Source organism: Rattus norvegicus, chromosome 2 (assembly GCF_021556685.1).
Source record: "Rattus norvegicus strain SHRSP/BbbUtx chromosome 2, alternate assembly SHRSP_T2T, whole genome shotgun sequence".
In the NCBI taxonomy this organism is placed as follows: domain Eukaryota; kingdom Metazoa; phylum Chordata; class Mammalia; order Rodentia; family Muridae; genus Rattus; species Rattus norvegicus.
The window spans coordinates 163,237,294-163,258,333 of NC_141535.1; the positions used below are offsets into that span (position 1 = coordinate 163,237,294).

The 21,040-nt window shown below is 35.7% G+C and overlaps 1 protein-coding gene across 2 annotated transcripts in view; it reads left to right on the forward strand.

Annotated features, from left to right (window-relative positions):
• Fstl5 (follistatin-like 5) overlaps positions 1 to 21,040 on the forward strand; it is a 654,395-nt gene that overhangs the window by 600,338 nt on the left and 33,017 nt on the right. For both annotated transcript variants that reach the window (NM_001271195.1, XM_087628612.1), the window contains 2 exon segments: positions 6,653 to 6,760; positions 8,989 to 9,113. In NM_001271195.1, the coding sequence (NP_001258124.1) occupies positions 6,653 to 6,760; positions 8,989 to 9,113 (233 nt within the window).

The window sequence follows — 21,040 nt, forward strand, 5'->3', positions numbered from 1 at the left end:
CAGCAAACCACTGAACTGAGAATAGGACCCCCGTTGAAGGAATCAGAGAAAGAACTGGAAGAGCTTGAAGGGGCTCGAGACCCCAAAAGTACAACAATGCCAAGCAACCAGAGCTTCCAGGGACTAAGCCACTACCTAAATACTATACATGGACTGACCCTGGACTCTGACCCCATAGATAGCAATGAATATCCTAGTAAGAGCACCAGTGGAAGGGGAAGCCCTGGGTCCTGCTAAGACTGAACCCCCAGTGAACATGATTGTTGGGGGGAGGGCGGCAATGGGGGGAGGATGGGGAGGGGAACACCGATAAAGAAGGGGAGGGGGGAGGGGGATGTTTGCCCGGAAACCGGGAAAGGGAATAACACTCGAAATGTATGTAAGAAATACTCAAGTTAATAAAAAAAAATGAGTGTGTGTAACTAGATGAATCAAGACTGTATTGTCCAACTCCATGGAGTTTAGGAGTACCAAATAGGTGTGAGTGTGGTCTACCACATTTGGAAATGCTGTCATGTCACAATGTCAAATATTTAAACACCCTGGCTGGGATCAACTGCAGGAACTCCTATTTGACAAAGCACATGAGCAGCCATGGGGAGATGACCCCAACCCATTTGAATATATTTCTTTCTTTCTTTCTTTTTTTTTTTACAGTTTTTATACCTTTGATCTTCAGTTTTCTTTTTCTTTTTTTTTCTTTTTATTAACTTGAGTATTTCTTATATACATTTCGAGTGTTATTCCCATTCCTGGTTTCCGGGCAAACATCCCCCTACCCCCTCCCCTTCTTTATGGGTGTTCCCCTCCCTGTCCTCCCCCCATTGCCTCCCTCCCCCCAGCAATCTAGTTCACTGGGGGTTCAGTCTTAGCAGGACCTATTTATTTCTTATTATGCAAGAATCCCATTGCACTTTAAAAGCATTGCCTAGAAAAGACCAATATTGAAAGCTAAGAATGGCATTCACCTCCATCTAAGGAGAGGTATATTTTAAAGGCCCATACTTACTAGTACTCATAAAGAATCATGTGAATAGTATAATAGCTTTTGATAAATAAAATAATATTATTTTTCTTAATAACATAAATTAATTTCAGCATGCTGTACAGCTTTTTGGCTTGCTTATTATTACATGAATGCTGGGAGTCACTCCTGCAAAATGTTAAGTCATCTGTAAATTATGTTATACATTAGAGGTTCACAGGTTTATCCTTGGTAAATAAATAAATGCATTTAACAAGTACTAATTTTTTGTCCTTTCTATAACTCTTCCATTGGGGACCTCGTTCACAGTCCAATGGATGGCTGTGAGCATCCGTCTCTTTATTTGTCATGCTCGAGCAGAGCCTCTCAGGAAATAGCTACATCAGTCTCCTGTCAGCATGCAGTTCTTGGTATCCACAAGAACAGCAATATCAACCAACCAGACCGCCCAGAGCTCCCAGGGACTAAACTACCAACCAAAGAGTACACATGGAGCAACCCATGGCTCCAGCCACATATGTAGTCAAGGACCGGCCTTGTTGGACATCAATGGGAGAAGAGGCCCTTAGTCCTGTGAAGGCTTGATGCCCCAATGTAGGAGAATGCCAGGGCAGGGAGGCAGGAGGGAGTCTGGAGGTGGGTTGGGGAGCACCCTCATAGAAGTAGGGAGAGGGATGGGATGGGGAAATTCCCCCAAGGGGAAATTAGGAAAGGGGATAACTTTTGAAATGTAAATAAAGAAACTAATAAAAAAAGGAAAAAAGTACTAATTTTCTGCCTTTCAAGAGCCGATTGTCCTGGTTTCTGATCATTTAAATTTTAGAAGTATATTTACAGGTGTCTTGTAAAAATTCAACTCATGCTATTTATTTCTTCTGGAAGTGGATGTCAAGAACCTTAGAGTAGATGTGTTTTCAGAGCCCAAATCAAGATTAGGTTACACATAGGAACCTTTCAACAAAGTGATCATCTACAAACATGTGCATCCCTGTCCTACATTTTGTGAAAAGAGTCACTTGAAACCTAAAATGTGTCAGTTTGCAGTTAACACTCTAGATGTACACTTTTCCAAACAATCAATTTCTCTCCAATAAAGTAGATCACATTTGCTTCACTTTTACCCATATCTTATCTTATTATTGTTTGTTTGTGTCTGGTAAATTGTATAGTGAAATTTTAAAATGATCAAGCTTAGAAATATCCCTTTGAAATGCTAAAATGCAGAACAATCAAACTGTTGTTGACACTTGAGAAGATACATTATACTTCTTTTGATATTTTGAAATTTGATTAATAATTTCTGTCTCAGATATATTTGAGTTTATTTGAAGGAAGTTATCAAATTTATTTCCTGAGTTAAATTTAGCTTAATTTTTATATAAGGTTATTTTGTTATTTTGAGTATGTGTGTACTTGACACAGTACATATGCAGATGACACAAGATTGCATGCAGAACTCCATGCTCTCATTCCATCAGATGGGTTCTGTGGATGAATTTCCAGTCATTTATATCAATTGAGACATCTTGCCTGCTCTATAAGCCATCTTTTTAAGGGATCTGATCCTCCTGCCTGTAAAAGGTTCATATTTTATGATTCAAAGTATCATATTGTCCATTAGCCTCTTGTCCTGCTTTGCACTTGTATGGAGCTGTCATTTATCAAATCAAGTTATCCTAAATCCATGTAAACCCCTTTATTCTGTAAATTCTTTAATGAAAGAGACAGTGTTACCTTTTTTGCAATATCATTTCATGATTAAAATATTGCTTTGTTGGTAGCATAATCATGAAAACAATTCAAGTTTTACTAATATGCACCTCTATACATACTGCTGTGTGGAACCAGTGGCTCATTGAAGATCATGCTAGGTAAGCAGGATATCGGTGAACTCTTGCAGCTCAGTACTTACAGCAGTTACAATGATAGTATTTCAGTACTCCTCGATATTCACTCGACACAGATACCCATTATCTATCTCAATAGTCACGAGAAATTTTGGAAGCAAGTATTGCTAGTCCTATTTCACAAGAGAAATAAGGATAGGGACTTACTATAGTTTTCTTATTAGTTTAAATAATGGATTTAGAATGCCTCCCTTTGAGCATTATGCATACTGTATCTCCAGGGCACTGTGGATTTTAGCTTCCACCACAGATACAGCTGTTGGAGATTCTCTGATTTTCTTTCCATTTTCTAATGGGGTTCAGATATGTGAAGAATAAGTTGGAGCTTTCTTAAACAAAACATTTTTTGTGTTCATTCCCTTATTAGGAAGGAGTGCAGTATGGGCTATTGGATAAATGACCTCTGGTGGGCAAGTCATAGTTTTCTTACTCCTGTGGCCATGCATCGGATGGATATTACTTAGGAAAGGCCCCAGAAAGGCAATAGCACTGTCTAAGCTCTAGTAGACTGGAAATTCCTATTTGAATCCCTTCTTGATCTTAGAAGTCATTTATAAACTTTCATCTATTGTCCTGCTGTATTCTTAAATTCAAGTATCATGAAGTTCTTTCTTGTTTGTTGTTGTTGTTTTCAGTAATTTCTTTAAAATTATGGAGACATAATGATCAGTCTGTTTTAGATTGCATACAAACTAGGCTGGTATAACCATATACAGATGAATTGGTTTTTATTAATCGTTTTTATTTGTTTACCAGTTAAATGATATCCTCCTTCCCTGTTACCCCTCTACCAAGCCCCTCATCCCACCCACCTCTGTCCCCTTCCTTTTGCCTTGATGAGGGTGCTCCTCCACCGTTTCACCTCTTCCCACCTCACCACTCTAGCATCCTCGTACACTGCTCTCCCATTGATGTCAGGTAAGGCCATTCTCTACTACATATGTATCTGGAGTCCTAACTCCCTCCTATGAGACTCTTTGGTTGGTGGTTTAGTCTCTGGAAACTCTGGGCGATCCAGTCAATTGCTATTCTTCTTTTGGGTTTCAATCCCCTTCGACTCCTTCAGGCTTTCCCCTAGCTTTTTCATCGTGGTCTCCAGGCTCAGTACCATGTTTGACGGTGAGTATTTGCATCCGTATTGGTCAGGTGCTGATAGAACCTCTCAGGGAACAACCATATTAGGTTTCTGTCAGCAAGCACTTCTTGTTATCAGCAATAGTGTCTGGGTTTGGTGTTTGCAGACAGGGTGGATACCTTGATGTGGGAGGGGAGTCTCTGCCTGGCCTTACCTCCAGTCTCTATTTTTTGTCCATGTCTTTCTTTTATACAGGAACATTTCTGGGTTAAAAATTTAGAGATGCACGGGTGTCTTTATCCCTCTACTGGGGCCTGTGCCTATCTATTGGCAATGGTCACTACAGGGTTGTATCTCCCTTTTGTTGGATATTTCAGCTCAAGTTGTCACCATTGGCTCCTGGGAACCTTTTTCAAACCCTGGAGTTTGAAACTTTCTAGTGACAACCCCAGTTCCCCATCTGCCTCTGCTAAATGTTTCTATTCAATTTCCTGATTCTTTGTACTTCTCTCCTGTCCCTTCCAATACCTGTTTCTGTCTCTCTCCCCTTCCCCCTCCTCTCTCCATGCAAGGTCTCTCCCTCCCTCTAGCTCATTCATTATTTTGTTATACATTCTATGTAGGATCGAAGCATCTACACTTTGGTCTTCCTTCTTATACTGCACATGGTTTGTGGGTTTTATGGTGCATATTCTGAACTTTTGGGCTAATACCCACTTATCAGTGAGTACATACCATGAATGTTCTTCGGTGTCTGGGCTACCTCACTCAGGATGATATTTTCTAGTTCCACCCATTTGCTTGCGAATTTCATAAACTGATTGTTATTAATAGCTGAGTAGGACTTCATTGAGTAAAGTACCCCATTTCCTGTATCCATTCTTCTGTCAAAGAACATCTGGGTTGTTTCTTCTTCTCACTATTATATATCTATATAATATATATATATGTTATATATTATATAATTATAATATATATTATAATATATATATATATTATATGTTTATAAGTCTGCTATAAACATAATGAATCAGGTGACCTTATATATGTTGGAACATTTCTGGGGTGGGTATATGTCCAAAAGTGCTATAGCTGGGTCTTCAGGTAGAACTATTTGCAATTTTCTGAGGAACTTCCAGATTGATTTTCAAAGTGACTCCAGATACATATTTTGTAGTGGATGACCTTATCTGGCATTGATGGTAGGGGAGGCCCTTGGTCCTTGGAGGCTTGATGCCCCAGTGTAGTGGGATTCTCGAGTTGTGAGGCAGGAATGAGTGAGTGGGTGGAGAAGCACTGTCACAGAGGCAAAGGAGAGGGGAGACAAAGAGGATGGGATAGGGGTTTGTGGTGGGTAACTGGGCACAGGGATATCATTTGAAATATAGATGAATAAAATGATTAATAAAAAAGAGCTGCATATTCCTGTGAGTTATATTTTGGGGAATTTTGATAATATTCAACAACTTTGGAATGAGACTGTCATTTTTGGGTTAAAGTAGGACTGAATATTATTTATTTCATATTACAAATTTAGAAAGCATATAAAAGTAACTAATACAGTAAATTACCTTCCAGCTGTTAGGCTTATAATATTAATAGTAAGAAATGAGGGTGAGCAAAAAAACTTACTAGCAACAATTTGTTTTCTTATAATTATATTTAAAATGAATGCTTACTATAATAAATATCATTAACAAAAATATATTTAACACACCAAGTATGTTACAAAAAATTTTTAAAACATCATTTACTTTTGTTTGGTAACATTCTCCCTCTCATTAAAGAAATTAAGTCATACAATCAGTAGTAGATTTAAATCTATTGGCCAAACTGTTGCCATTTTGAGTCCAGGAATGGTCATGTGATGCAATGCTGTTCTCAGATCAAAAGAATAAAAAGTGCTGATGCCTAGGAACATGGAGTCATGTTGTCCTGAATAACAGATTCCGATGTGAAAATGATTGAATGAATGGTTACAGTCAAAAGAACAATGGAAAGTCAAAATCAAGCCATTTTCAAGTATCTGCTCATTGTCTCAGATACAAGAAAATTATTGCTGTAGGCTTTTGATGCTATTTGATGACACTGGAGACTGGAGGAATCTGGAGGACTATTAAAGCACTCCATGGTGTTTTCTGACGTTTGGACAACTATTAGTTCAGACACAGGAAAGCAATGAATGGTTAAGAAGTTTGCTAAGATGACCCAGGCCATATCAGCTAGAGCTGCAGCATTACATCCATGGAATTCTAACCTCTCCTGAGGCCTATAAGACCTTCTATACAGATATGGCTTTTGGACCCTGGTGACTTCAGTTCAGTCAAGTCCTCTATGAAGATAGTGAAAACAGAATAGAAACACAGCCAAACTGTGTCATCACTGAACTGCAGTGAGCAGACATACCATATTTTGTAATCCTTCCTTTTAAAACAGCTCTCCTTGACTCTAAATTCACGTCAGACAGCTGAAGAGGATACAGGAAGCTGTATAAATGTTGAGGGAAAATTATGTTGAATATGATATTTTCAGATTAATCTAATAGGGCTTAGAAAATCAGGTATCTGGCCAAATACAACTTTAATATTATTCCTGAATTTCTAGATTCTTCTTTCATTTCTCATCCATTTTTCCAATAATGCCAACATTTTAAAACATTATTTTTTCAATTTTTCTTGATTGCAGGCAGTGAGTACAGACCCTGTACCAGTTAAATTACACTACGACAAGTCACATGACCAGGTCTGGGTGCTGAGCTGGGGCAGCATGGAGAAGACATCGCCAACTTTACAGGTAGAACATGTCATAGAAGCTGAGCATGTATAGAATTTAAGACGTTTAGGTGTCTCATAGATGTTAATGAACATTAAACTATGACGTTCTTCCTGATGGGAAATGTGGTTTCAGTCATCATCTATGCATAGAGACTGAAAAATGTGTAAAACCTAGGTTCTTATTTCAGACTAGGATCATCCAGATATTTATTAACAGTCCCACTTATATGATAAAATAAGTGACCATAAGAGTTAAGACCATTAGAAAAAGAAACATAGTTTGCCTAATTTCTAATGCTGTTAGATTTCCTGATGGTGGGTGATTTATAGAGCACAAAATATTATTTTCATTCACAGTTGTAGAACATCTGATCTATAAAGAATATGATAGCAAGTCATGTGATGAGGGTTATATGGTGCAGCTCAGCAGGTGTGCCAGAGAAGGTTTAGTGAAATAGCCATATCCTCAGTAAACATCCATCCAGTAATAAACAGATTTGAGCTTTGGCCTTGCCTGAGTATTCTCAGTGAAGTCCTGAGGTAGAGACAATGGAATCTGACTACCACCCTAAAGGCTGATGTATACTCTTACATCACCTAGAGCACAGGCCCCTGTTTAATTGAGGATTGTTCTGTGTTACTCTAGAGACAGTTGCCTCTATTTTAGGTTATTTACATGATGAGTTCACAAAACTGGGGAAAAATTTTTGGCTGTGACCCTGTGTCATAGCCCTCAGATCCTCAGAAACAAGTTTAAGAGTAAGGGGGAAGGAAATCGAAGGTTCATTATAAACCTTCAAACTACTTGTGAAACAGTGCTGCCTGGAGTGTGCCACTAATGTAGAGCCCTAAATCATTGAATTTTAAAAATACTTTAATGAAGAAACTTAAATGTGATTTTTTTTCAATCCCAATGAGTTGTTATTTACAGTGATTTAATGAATCTGATGGCTTTCCATTATTGTAGTATTTTACTCAAATGCTAGAACAATTTCACTTTCTATTTTTAAGCTAGATTTTTCTGATCCAATTGATAATATGTAATTGCCCACCTAGACATACAAAGCCGTGTACATATCCATCACTTAAACTATTCATAATAACCTGTAAATGTGCAGAGAGGAATCTTATCATCTGCTGTGTTCTCTCAGCTGTTTAAGCTAGATTTTTAAGGTGCACAGTTTTGACAAATTTGCTCGAAAATTATTAATTTTCTGCAATTCTCATTATTAAAAATGCCCATGAGCCATCACCATACTAATGAGTGATTTTCGACAGAGTTCAGTTGTATCATAGTTGTATTTTATTTTTAAAATGGCATTGATTTTTGTAAAATATAAAATTTGCTATTCTAAAAGCCATGATGAGATAGTTTTCCACAGTTTCATAGTTGGTCAGAAGTAAGTTTCCAAGTGTATCACAGGTCTCCAGGCTTGGAAGAGGTCATGCTTACTTGCTCAGACACCTACCATGCCACCTGCACACCTGCATGCTTATCACTTGAAAACAAACAAAATTTTAACCAAATAATTGTTTCTTTAAGCACTGTCCTGGTGCAAGAAATATAAAAGAATGTCCAGAACTTGATAAATAGAAAAAAGGAGAAATAAATCATTTTAAATATAATGATATTTTATGCAAAACTAACTCCTGGAAGTTGTCCATGGATTTCTATATTTGTGATATTGTACATACATAAGGATATGAACACACATCTAAACCACACACACACACACGCACACACACACACATGCACACACACACACACACACACACACACACCACACTACATAAATAAATACATTTTTAAAATGAATAACATTTTTGGAAATATGTTTTATTTCTTCTCAGAGTTTGAAAGTTCACTTGATGCACATTTCATTTTTTCTTTCATGGATATATATCTTCCTTTAGACTACAGAAGAAACAGAATCTAGTACTTGTTTCATATTACCTCATTCTTTTTTGTTTTACTGCTTTATCAGACTCCACAAGGTACAGAATGCCTATGTGTACTTATAATCTTGTGTCTCTTACAATTAGATGTGTTGTGGGGACATTACATCCTAAGGTATTCTCTGTCTACCTGGTACAATAGTCATATGCATAGTCATTCTTTGTAGAAATTTGTTACTAAATACCAACTCTGAAAAGGAAAGTGGAGTTTATACAAATGTATTCTAACTAGAATAAAAAGAAGCTTCATATTCTGCAATGCTGGGACTAAGCCCTGTGTATTCTACTTAGGTGATCACTCTGGCCAGCGGGAATGTGCCTCACCACACCATCCACACACAGCCTGTCGGGAAACAGTTTGACAGAGTGGATGACTTTTTCATTCCCACCCCAACACTTATTATTACTCATATGAGGTAAGTACTAAACGGATTGGCCAGTTTTTAAAGGTTTCTATTGAATTTTAATAAAAGATGCATAAGATTAAAAACCATTTTATTTATAAAATAAATGCAAAACATTTTTAGCTTTTCTGCTTTACATAATTTATCAGTGTTAGTGATGAATTTACCACCATAACCTTCTTTTTGTGTCTAATGAACAAACATAGAACACAAAAAAATGAAGTGTGTTTTGTTATTTTTATCACTTTAATACAGTTTTTTTAAATTGCTGTTGTGGGATTTATTTCCCCATGGCATCTTATAAAATATTTGTGTTTTCTAAAAAAAATCAAATGATTTTGATGACTGAATTATTTCTCAAATAGAGAATGTGCTTTTTAATGTGTCATGAGGGAGAGCCACAGTTTCAGATATCTGTTCAGTGATATATATATATATATATATATATATATATATATATATATATATATATGTGTGTGTGTGTGTGTGTGTGTGTGTGTGTGTACGCGCCAGTCTGGCTCATGTTGAGAATAATATAATATTCCATTCAGAAGTAAAATTAGTTCATACAAAATATTTGAATTCTGAGCTTTGAAAAAAGTATATTTTGCTGTCTCCTCAATTATTTTCATGGTGTGAAGGTAATATTACCTCACAGTGGTATCTACAAAAGGCCTCACAGCACTGGTCTACATGCTTGTATGTACACAGAGTTTACATACCAGTGTTATATACCATTCTGGATTACTACATACAGTTAACATATTGGCAGAGAATTTTGGGGTCTTAAGCTCTGAGGGATTTTTATATATCTGATTATAAGAACTAATGGTAATTAGAAAATCAACAAAATGGTATCTACAAACAGAGAAAAAGGTGATTAACACTATATATTATTAAAATACTTTAAAGTTATGGATGATGATCTTTTAATGTTTGATAGTCTACAAATAATTCAATCAATAGCTATTTAACTTTAACCATAGTTATCCTATCTCCTCCACATAGAATCTAATTTTAATGAACAGGGTTAGTCAACAAATTTCCTATACTGCAGGTACAATTGTTCCAACTATTGCAAAAAATGATGATTGCGAACAACAATATTTTGAGACAGTTTCTTTTCCCCAGATTAAATTGTTATTTATGTTATTTTTTAACAAGAAGTTATTATTCACTTGAAATAACTGGGTAATAAATGTGGTTTATTTTATAAATTTTGTGGAATCAATTGACTATGGAATGTGTGTAAATATGAAGGGACTGAACTTTTGTGAACTGTATCTTTATAACGTGATGTTGTTTGCTCACTTGTGTATTTCAAACATACTTCCACATCCTCAGACAGAGGGCTGACATGTAATATGTGTTTGATGAATATTGGCTTTTTTCTTCTGACTTGGCATCTCATTAATATGCTTTATTCCCAGAAGGCATCATCCTTATTTCATGTAACTGATATCTTAATGTCTGACATACACGTGGGCCCAGAGTCAAGATTTAATATTTTAATGCCTAAAATGATGGATACGTAATTTATTTTTCTCGTAGTAAGGAGGAAAATATCACATTTCCTATGATCTGACTTGGGGGAGAGCTGTCTTTCAGACATACTGCATTTCTTCTCGTCTAACACATGACTGGCCACATAACATTTATGACACATAGATTGTGTGGGAAAAGTGAACAATGACAGAAACTCCTGAGAGTGTGAAGGGTCCCAAAAGAAGGGGCACAATGCTGAGCTTTTTGTCTGGTGGCTTTTTATCTCCCCCTAGTTATCTCTCACTTGTTTTGTTAGCTGGTAGTTTTAGCTCATTGTCAGGCCAATACAACACTGGCTGTCCTTGACAGTCACCATCCTTGTAGGGGTTCCAGTCTCCAACTTAGACTTCTGTTTTCTTTCTTTCATGTTACCAGTTTGTAAGTAGGTTGAGAGATTTTGCTTTACTTTGTTTGGCAGGCTAGCTCACTAGCTACTCCATTGTTACTATCATATTATGATTCTGCTCCTATAATCGTCAGGCTTCTTTATTCTGGTCTCTAAGATAGGTCAAGAATGAAGAATTTAAAATAGGGAAGTATATATGATTGTTTCCCTTCAAAGTAACTTCAGTATGCATACATCTTTGTATTTTATTACTTTAGAGCTATGTAATGAAATATATACACATAGGTTTACATAGGTTTAAATTTTAAAGAACATTATTGATCACTAAATTTCCATTTTTGATATATATGTATACATATATGTGTGTGCATTTATATACTTGAATAATTACTTTGAGATCCATAAAAATATACATTGTGCATATACAATCTATCAGGTTATTAGCTTTAAATTTACTAGTCAAATATCAAAATAAGGCGATATATTATAGTAGATTTTTATACACATTGTTTACAAAAGTGATTTACATTCAAGATATTTGGAGAGGTTATTTGAAATTCCCAACATTTCAAAGATCCGTGAAATCCTCTCAGGCTGTTTCTAACTTGCTTTAGAAATTTGGCTTTCAAGGGAGCATTGTCCATGTGAAAATGGGGGGTAGCTTCCCTATTTTCTCCCAGCTCCTCAGAGAATTCCATCTCCTTCCAAGAACAATACAGCCTGTGCCTGATAATCTCACTTTTCATTATTCAACAAAATAAAAAATTTCCTGGAGAAAGTTCTCCTCTTTTGTCTTAATCTACTTCTCATTCTTTTCTAAAGAAATCAGGAAAATATGTAAGCCCTCTGCTTGGGCCAGTTGCTATTAACAATGCCACACAACATTTGATTCTCATAACAACATCTTTAAACTCTTGAACTTTGGTTTGAGGACAAAGCTTGTGTCTCCACCTTTTCCTTCCTAAGGAAGTTGTACTGATTCAGTTTTCTTGCAGAGAGAAGAGCATGGAGAGTGCGACTAATTCTGACGTCCTCCTATAACCCAACTATATGTGCTAGTAAAAGTGCATAAATACTCCCTGATAAACTTTAACTTCAATAACCCAAATTTTGATTTGATTTATTTTGTCTCCAGGTGCTGGGCAAGATTGAAAATAAGTTTAAAAGGCATGGATATCACAGAGATATCCTTCAAGAATTCACTAAAAATGTATTCAGGGGCTGGGGAGAACATTCAGCTGTCAAGAGCACTGCTGCTCTTGGAGAGTATCCAAGCTCAATTCTAGCATTCACTCCATGTAACAATAAGCACCCATACTTCCAGTTACAGGGGATCTGATGCTCACTCCTGACCAATGTGGACAATAGCCATGCATATTGTTCACATACATATAAAAATAATATTAACAAATCTAAAACAACTTAACAAAATGAAGTACATTTATAACAAATAATACATGATTGCATTGCTTTTTGGTTTATGATTTAAATATAAATGGAACATTTACATAAGACAAGTTCATTGATTACTTAGTAACATGTTTCATAATAGTGGTTATATCAGAATTAGAATTCTTGTTAAATTGCAGTACTGAAACATCTCTTAAGCTCTTGAAAGCTGAATGATCATACTATCCCCTAAATATATTTCCCGTGAATACCTGAAGGACAACTCTGTGATGTTTATGCCCTTTAAACTTTCATTCCACTGGAGCTCATGAAGATACAAGATACGGTTTCTCTTCTTTTCCCACTCTATAACCCAATATGATGCTGCTCTATATTGAATTTCTTATACTAGATGATTATCCAATTTTGAAAGAACAAGGCTAGTTGGTAGGCACTCTTTTATAATTTGATCCTTAAAGTCATTTGTGTGCTAAGGCAAAACATTGGAATGTTTGAGGCACTATCGGACAGTAAGACATTAAAGACCTTTGAGGTCTCAGATGGATTGTAGGGCTAGCCTAGCTCATTTCCAGGACATCATAGCAACTCACACTGCAGTGACCTAAAATGAGAGGAGGAGACATTGCCCTGCAGTCAGAGAATGTCTACGGTGCACTTTTTCTGTTATAAATTATAGCAAAGAAATGATTAAGAAAACATTGGATTTGATATATGTTTCCTTAAAGCTTCTCCAAGGAGAAAATATTTCTCCTGCAGGGAAAATAAACATTCTCTGAAAGTTAAAGTACATCATTCCCCTTCATATTTTAAAAAATATGTTGAAGCAAAATTATATGTATAGATATATGCATATATGTATGCAGGTATGGTGAGACATACATAACTGGGAATCTATTCTTGTCAGAGAGAGTCCAGGTGTGTGGAGGTAGAAAGGTAGCCCTAAAATGGAGGAGGTATATTTTATAAAAAGACTTAATGAAAGTACAATATCCTGATAAGAGAACAATTTACAGGGCAGTAGAAATGAGAGTAGATCTCTGTTAGTTCAAAGCCAGCCTGGTATTCAAGAGTTCCAGACTAGCCAAAACCGTAAAACAAGCAAACAAACAAGTACAAACACCAACTAACAAAACAAGAAACAAAAACAAAACAGAATAAAAGGTTTGTAAAAATCAATTTTAATGCAAATCTCATAAGGAAACCTCAATTCAGTGCAAGAATTTCTCATTTCATTCACTCTGATATGCTAATCAACTACGGCAGAGAAATAAGATAAAGACATAAACAAAAATGTTTCTGAACTTTTAGGTGATTTAAACTTTCTGCTTACTGGGATTAATACAGCAAAAAACATAATATGCAAGGCTTTGATCTATGGTTTCAATCCGTCTCATAATAACTGAATCTACTTTTATTTTTAATACTATTTTCAACCCTCTTTAGTTTACTACTGTACTGAATACTTAAGACAAACTGTGTCTGCACATTTGTGCATGCTTGTGAACATGTGAGAAACAGACATGCATGTACACACACACACACACACACACACACACACACAGAGAGAGAGAGAGAGAGAGAGAGAGAGAGAGAGAGAGAGAGAGAGAGAGAGAGAGAAACTGTTATTTTCATACTTCTTGAGTTACAAGGTCCTCACTTTTCCTGCCTAGTAATTACCTATAATTCTAGAACTCCCTCAATTCTACTTAAGAACTGCTTAGAAAATATCGTTTTATTATATATGTATAAATGATAATATATTTTCATATATATATTCCCAAGTGTATAAAGTAGACAGCCAACAACTCCTTTAAATAATTTTTAGTTAGTTAGATTATCACCCTGTCTTTTCTGGAGTTGATGATGTTGTTGTTGTTGAATGGGGAAAGTAAACACAAGCCACCAACCTTACGTAATTGATAACCACTCCCAAATGAAAAATTGGTTTCTCCAAGGGAGTTTCATTAGGGAAACAAACCACTATTAGGACCAGTCTCCATGCCCAGCAGTAAATGCTTGTCACAAAACAAACTCAAGGACATCTGTGCAGGTTCTTTATCTCATAATGTTTTATCAGGAATTTTTTAAAAAAATGTAACAGGTTCTTTGTGTACATAATGGCTTCCTGGTTTGTGTTTTCATGGGATTCCTATGTAACTCTGAGTGTACATTTGTTTTTTGTGCTTTTTCTTGACCCTTTTTCTTCTGTTTTTTTTTTTTCTATTCTGATTCGTTTGTTTTAGTTTTATCTCATTTTATTGCTATTTTTATTTTTATCATTATTATGCTTATTTCTAATGAAAGACATAAAGGATCTGTTTTCTGTTGTTGATGATGATGATGAAGAAGATTATTATTTTCATTATCACCATTATTATTTAGAGGTTTTTCTTTTTTTTTTTTGTTATTTTGTCTTTTTTTTTCTTTTTTTTTTTTTTTCGGAACTGAGGACCAAACCCAGGGCCTTGTGCTTGCTAGGCAAGCACTCTACCACTGAGCTAAATCCCCAACCCCGGTTTTTCTTTTTTAATGAGAGATAGAAAAAGTATGAATATGAATAGGGGTATGGGGAGAGAAAATATTAATCAGAATATATTGTATAAAAGAATTCTATTTTCAGTAAAAGAAAAATAGAAAAATGTAAAAGTAAGGTTGTTTTCAAATGTAAAAGGTAAATAAAATATTTTTAATGAAATTGTTTTACTAGTATCACAAGTGGATTTTAAATGGGAAGATTTAACAAACTCTAGATAGACTAGTCCTGTAGCTTTTTGTTGATTAGATCAGAATACTAATGTCATAGAGCTTAGAAGTACTCCACATTGTTGATCTTACATTTCAGTTTTGTTATAGAATTTCTCATGCCTCTTGCTGCTTTTCTGTAACATCCTTTTGCTAAAAACTCAGTTATGTTGGTTGATATTCCTTGTCAATCACACTGAATGTGGAATAACTTAAGAAACTCTTGAGTGTCTTTGAAGGAGTTTCCAGTTATTCTCCTTAAGAACATGCTGAACTGTGCATATATAATAAAACTTCTTCCCTTTCTTCCTTTCTCATATAATTTTCTGGAGGTTTCTGGATTTGGGGAGATCCAATTTTACTGCAAACATATAAATTATGTATTTTGGAGACTACTTGGTTCAGTTTCTTCTGTAGTAAAAGCATATTCAAACAGTAATCACTAGCTTAAGAAATGCCTATGTTTCTCAACTTAAGATAGAGTTGTGTCCTGATAGACCCAAGCTAAGCTAAAACTATCTTAAGGTGACTGTGTGAAAATGCACCAGGTCTCAGTTAAACTGTGTGCATTCATGTGTAATGTACATGACACAAAAGCAGCTGCTTTACTCATAAGCCCACTCGTCTAATTGGGAACTGTGGTTCGCTGTTGCTACTCAACACCCCAATATAACATTTATAGTGCCTATCTCCAGTCTGGGGAAAGGTCATATTTCAGAACTAGAAGGGTGGATTCTATTGAATATATTTTCTTTTTCTGACAACATAAAGTTGATACTCTGTGAACTCAACAGTAGGAATTTCCAAACACAACAAACAAAAGGAAACATAAACAGAAGAAAGAAAGCAAAAAAAGTGTTAAAAAAGTGTGTATGTGTGTGTGTGTGTGTGTGTGTGTGTGTGTGTGTGTGTGTGTGTGGGAGAGAGAGAGACAGAGATACAGAGAGACAGAGAGAGAGACAGAGATAGAGAGAAACAGAGACAGAGACAGAGAGACAGAGAGAGAGAAAGTCAGAGACAGAGACAGAGAAACAGAGAGAGAGAATGTACTATATTTTCTTATTCTTCTAAGGTTAGTTTGGAAGATTGTTTTCCTCTTAGAAAACATATAGCAAATGGTATGTTTTTAGCATAGCGTTTTATTTTATTGGTATAGGAAACGTGTCATAATACAGTGTCCTAAGTTATATAAGAGGACCTTTCTCAAATGATGCCTTTATGTTAGTCCAGAAGAGCAATAATATTCAATAAATAAATTTCTTATTTAGAACATATGCATGTTAGTGGAAAAATATTAAAATTTTCTTTTAATATGACTAAATGTTAGTTTTACATTTGTCATTTTTATCTTTTGTCTATAAATTTAAAATCAGTATAATCCAAAGTCAGAGATGGTGATAGTTACATAGTGTGTCACTTTTACAACTTGAAACTGTAAAAAGTGATTCAGAAAGTATTCACCCGAGATAACATATTTTGATTATGTTCATTTGGTTGTAAGCCTGTAGGTAGACCCCTCTAAAAGTAATTTTTACAAAATTTTAAGATGAATTAGTCTATCAAAATATTTAGACAAGGTTTGAAGGGATGGCTCAATGTTTAATATTATTATCTGCTTTTCCGGAGATACCAGACTTGATTTGCAACACACACTCAAAACTATCAGCAATGCCAAGTCAAATCCAGGGGATCTGATGCCTTATTCTAATCTCTATAGGCACCATACAGATATTCATGAAGGAAAAACACTTATGTACAAAAATATATTTTTTAAAAAATAAATAATACAAATCTGTACATTCTCCCCTAAATTTTATTCAACTTTAATAAAATTTCTTAACATTTACTTGTTATGACAAGCATCTGAGCCAAAGAGCCTTCTGTTACAACAGTACTTTTGCAGATGCTCCTTTGTTCGGGATGGTGGTACATCTGAGACGAGTAACTGGTTATCTAAGACAAAGCCTGAGTCTGATGCCACAGTCACAGCAGACACAACCTTCTAATTTAATAAGAGAATGTACTATATTTCATTCCACCCGAACAAAATTCGGCTATCATTGAGTTACTTCTAAATTCAGTTTATTGCCTGTGAATCGTCAGATTTTCTTTAATTAAAACATTTTTAAAATTATTTCAAAAGTGAAGTGTAAAACATGTATTAAAATGTGTTTTTTGTTTCCCACATACACTTGACATTGTCATTTGCAGAATCTTTGCAGAGTTATATGTCACTAACAAAAGGGTTAAGTCATTGTTCACCAGAGTATCACCCACTGTGGTTGTGGTAGTTAACGCTCTTTATATTTTTGCTAAAAACATAGTTTTCTGAATATCTGACTAGGACAGCAATTTTCAGGGAAGGAGAAAAGTATGTCTAAGCTACAATATTAGTGTACTATACATTTATCTGTAGCTTTAAGTACAAGGAAAGGAAAGAAAATTGACACTGGGGATTATCTGTGTAACCCTGCCAGGTGGCAACCAGTGCTGAGTATGTTCGGGTCACTGGAGTTAACTTAAAAGTAAAATCACACAGGCTTGGTAGCTCTAGAACTATTTTTAGCGTCTTTTAAATTATAACCAATGTGTATGAAGCTGCTGGTTTTCCCTTTCTAGGTTCAATTTTGTGGCTTGTGAAAGTCCATAACTGTTTTTTTTTTCTAATTTCTGTTAGGAAATTGGAATGTATGTTAGGTAAATGAAGTGAAAATACAAAATATAATGTGTTTATTTGGACAACAAGTGGGTCAGGAATCAGGAAGCTCTGATCGAAGGTTATTCATGTCTTGCTGAAGGAGGACAAGGTATAGGCTGAGAAAGGAGGAACAGATGCAAATTGGTGGCATTCATGGGAATACCATATTTAGTCTTTCCCTCTGCAAGGATGGTTTCCTTTTGGTGAGCTTTTGACTTGTTTCATTTTCCTATGGAATTTCTCCTAATATCCCAAATATCGCATATGTTATCTAATAATTTAATATATTCCCATAACATTTGGAAATTAAGCAAGGCTAGAGTTTCCCAGATGGCAAAACAGACCTGTTTGTCTACAGGGGATTCTCAAATGTCACCTCCACTTTATTTAACAAAGCTGAGAGACCTATGTGGACTTCCCTCTGAGGCAAATTCTTATCTCACTTTTGGTTTGAATGAATCTTATGACTTAACAAAACCTTGAACACTGGGAATATTGTGAATATTGTAGAATTCTTCTAAACCTTGGAGAATCTTTATATTTGAAATCTCAGGTTGATTTCATTACAAATATTTGAGATTGCTTGTTTAATTTTTATGTCTTTCATGCAAGTCTAAAAATCCCATAAGTGATATTTACCCAGTGAATGTTTTCCTTTCAAAGCAATACATACTGGAGTCAATCTTTCATTGGTTTCTATGTTTTTATTTTATATCATCCCAGTTTATAAAAATAAAAAAAAATTCTAGATCAGATTTATAAGTAAGTCAATAAATCTACTACTGGCCCATAGCTAATATTTCTGTAACATGGGCAATTCATTTTCATAAAATGAAATATACCAAATTGTAAGACAATTAAGGAATTGTCTTCTATTACTGATGCTAGAACTAGTTGTCAATTAATCTATATAAAGTGGTTGGGGCTTTAGCGACAAAAAGGACACTTCCTAGCAAGTGTTAGACCTCGTTTCTAATAGCAGCAGCAACAACAAAAGGAGCAAATCTGTAAAGCTTGAGGAACCTTGTTCATTTGTTAATTTTAAATAGTATGCTAATGGTGGAATATAGCATGAGTAATCCCCCATGTCTTATATCTGGTCAGACATATTTAAATGGAACTTTGTATAACAATGATGACATGGGAGAATTCTGACAGACTAGATTATTTTTTAAATATTGAAGCTGTCAATACTGGAGTTACCAAATAACAAACATGTACTTATCACGTAATAAGGTTTAGGGATGTAAATGTTTAAACACTCTCAAAACATGCTACTTAGCTTACTTGGAATGTCAATATGCACGGAAAACGCAAAAGTCATCACTTACAGTTACTTCTGCATTGCGTGAAATATCTACTGGTCTAAAACTGTCCAGCAATTGTACAGTAATTCACCTCAGAGCCTTTGAGGTAAAAAACCATTAGTGAGTTGAAATATAGATTTGATGGAGACCTTTGTTTCCTTGAGGCTGAAACCGAAATTGTGTCAACAACACAAACCTCTAAAATAATCACTGAAAGGTGATATCAGGAAGGTCCTGAGGCGCACTGGTGTTTTTATGAGAGAAATCACCTGAGCAAGGTGGTAAAGATCATCAGAAGCTCAGAAGGCCATGAAGAAATTAGACAGAAACCCCTTTAGCTGGAGAATAAGGCTGATGGAGACACCCTCTTGGTGAGGAGAAAATATCAAATTAAAAGTAAAGATATGTACTATTATATGTAATAATATTTGGCACTCAAGTTAAATGAATTTAACAGAGCCTGTGATATTGAGAAAGTCCCAAGGCATAGTCATAATTTTATGAGAAGAACCATGGCTGCGATGAGGTAGATGTATTAGAAACTCCTTGCATGACTAACACAACACATTCATTGTCTGTACTGGTATGGGATGTTGTGAACATTCTCTTCTCCACCCATAAGGAAACAATAAGCAGAGGGCATGGCATTGCTAGATCACATGCAAATCTTCCTACCATGTTTTGCTTGTTTGTCTGTTTGTTTGTTTGTTTTATGACACTGATTTTGATAGTAGATGGTGTGGGGATTGGTATTACCTGCCTCTGCAAAGGCCTGGTGTTTCTGAGGACCGAAACAACTCATCTTTATGCTGCACTTCCAGAAAAATGTTCACAGCTAGGAAGGAGACAATTCTTAACACAAAGACAGCTGCCTTTGACCATTAATTGGCACACAAATGACTTGAGAAATAAATCTCTTCAAGTACCAGTTTGTTTTAAATCATACTGCATATATACCTGTTTGTCTGTGTCCACATGTATAAATGTAGGAAAACTTGATGGCTTTATAATCCTAATTATCTGGTGTTTGTGAGCCACTCTTCAAGGAAAGCTTTACCCTTCGTGCACTCACTTTTCTTTCCTCAGAGCTTTCAACCTCTTCTCATTTCATAAATTAAGAAATAATCTGTCAAAGTATTAAGTAGTTTATCCACTATCAATTGATTTTGAGGTTGTGGACATGGAATACGAAAGTCTATACCCAGGAGCTCAGAGAATGTTTTCCAAACGTTCTGCTGTATACCTGGATCCAATAGCTCAAAATCAATCTCTCTCTCTCTCTCTCTCTCTCTCTCTCTCTCTCTCTCTCTCTCTCTCTCCTATACACACATACACACCACACACACACCACACATACACACACACACACACACACACACACACACACACACACACACACACACACACAATCCAGCACACATCCATTCCTTCTTTTGATATTTGCCTCTTCCTGTGTTTCAAGATAACTTTCAATTGTATGATTGATTTTTGATTTAGGAAGGCATATTGAAAGTATTATGTGTTTGGGCAGTATAAACACAACACATGGACAGACCAGATCCATGGCTCCAGTTGCATATATAGCAGAGTATGGTCTTGTTAGGCACCAATGGGAGGAGAAGCCCTTGCTCCTGCCAAGGCTGGACCTCCCCAGTGTAGTGAATGTCAGGGCGGGAAGGCTGGAAGAGGGGTTGTTGGGGAGGGGGAACACCCTTATAGAAGAAGGAGGAGGGGAATGGGATAGGGGCTTGTGGACAGGAAACCAGGAAAGGGAGTAATATTTGAAATATAAATAAAAAATGTCCAAAAAAGAAGGCAAAAAAAGAGAGAATGTATTATGTGACAGATATACTTTTGAAACTTGTCCTATTTGATATATATATATATATAT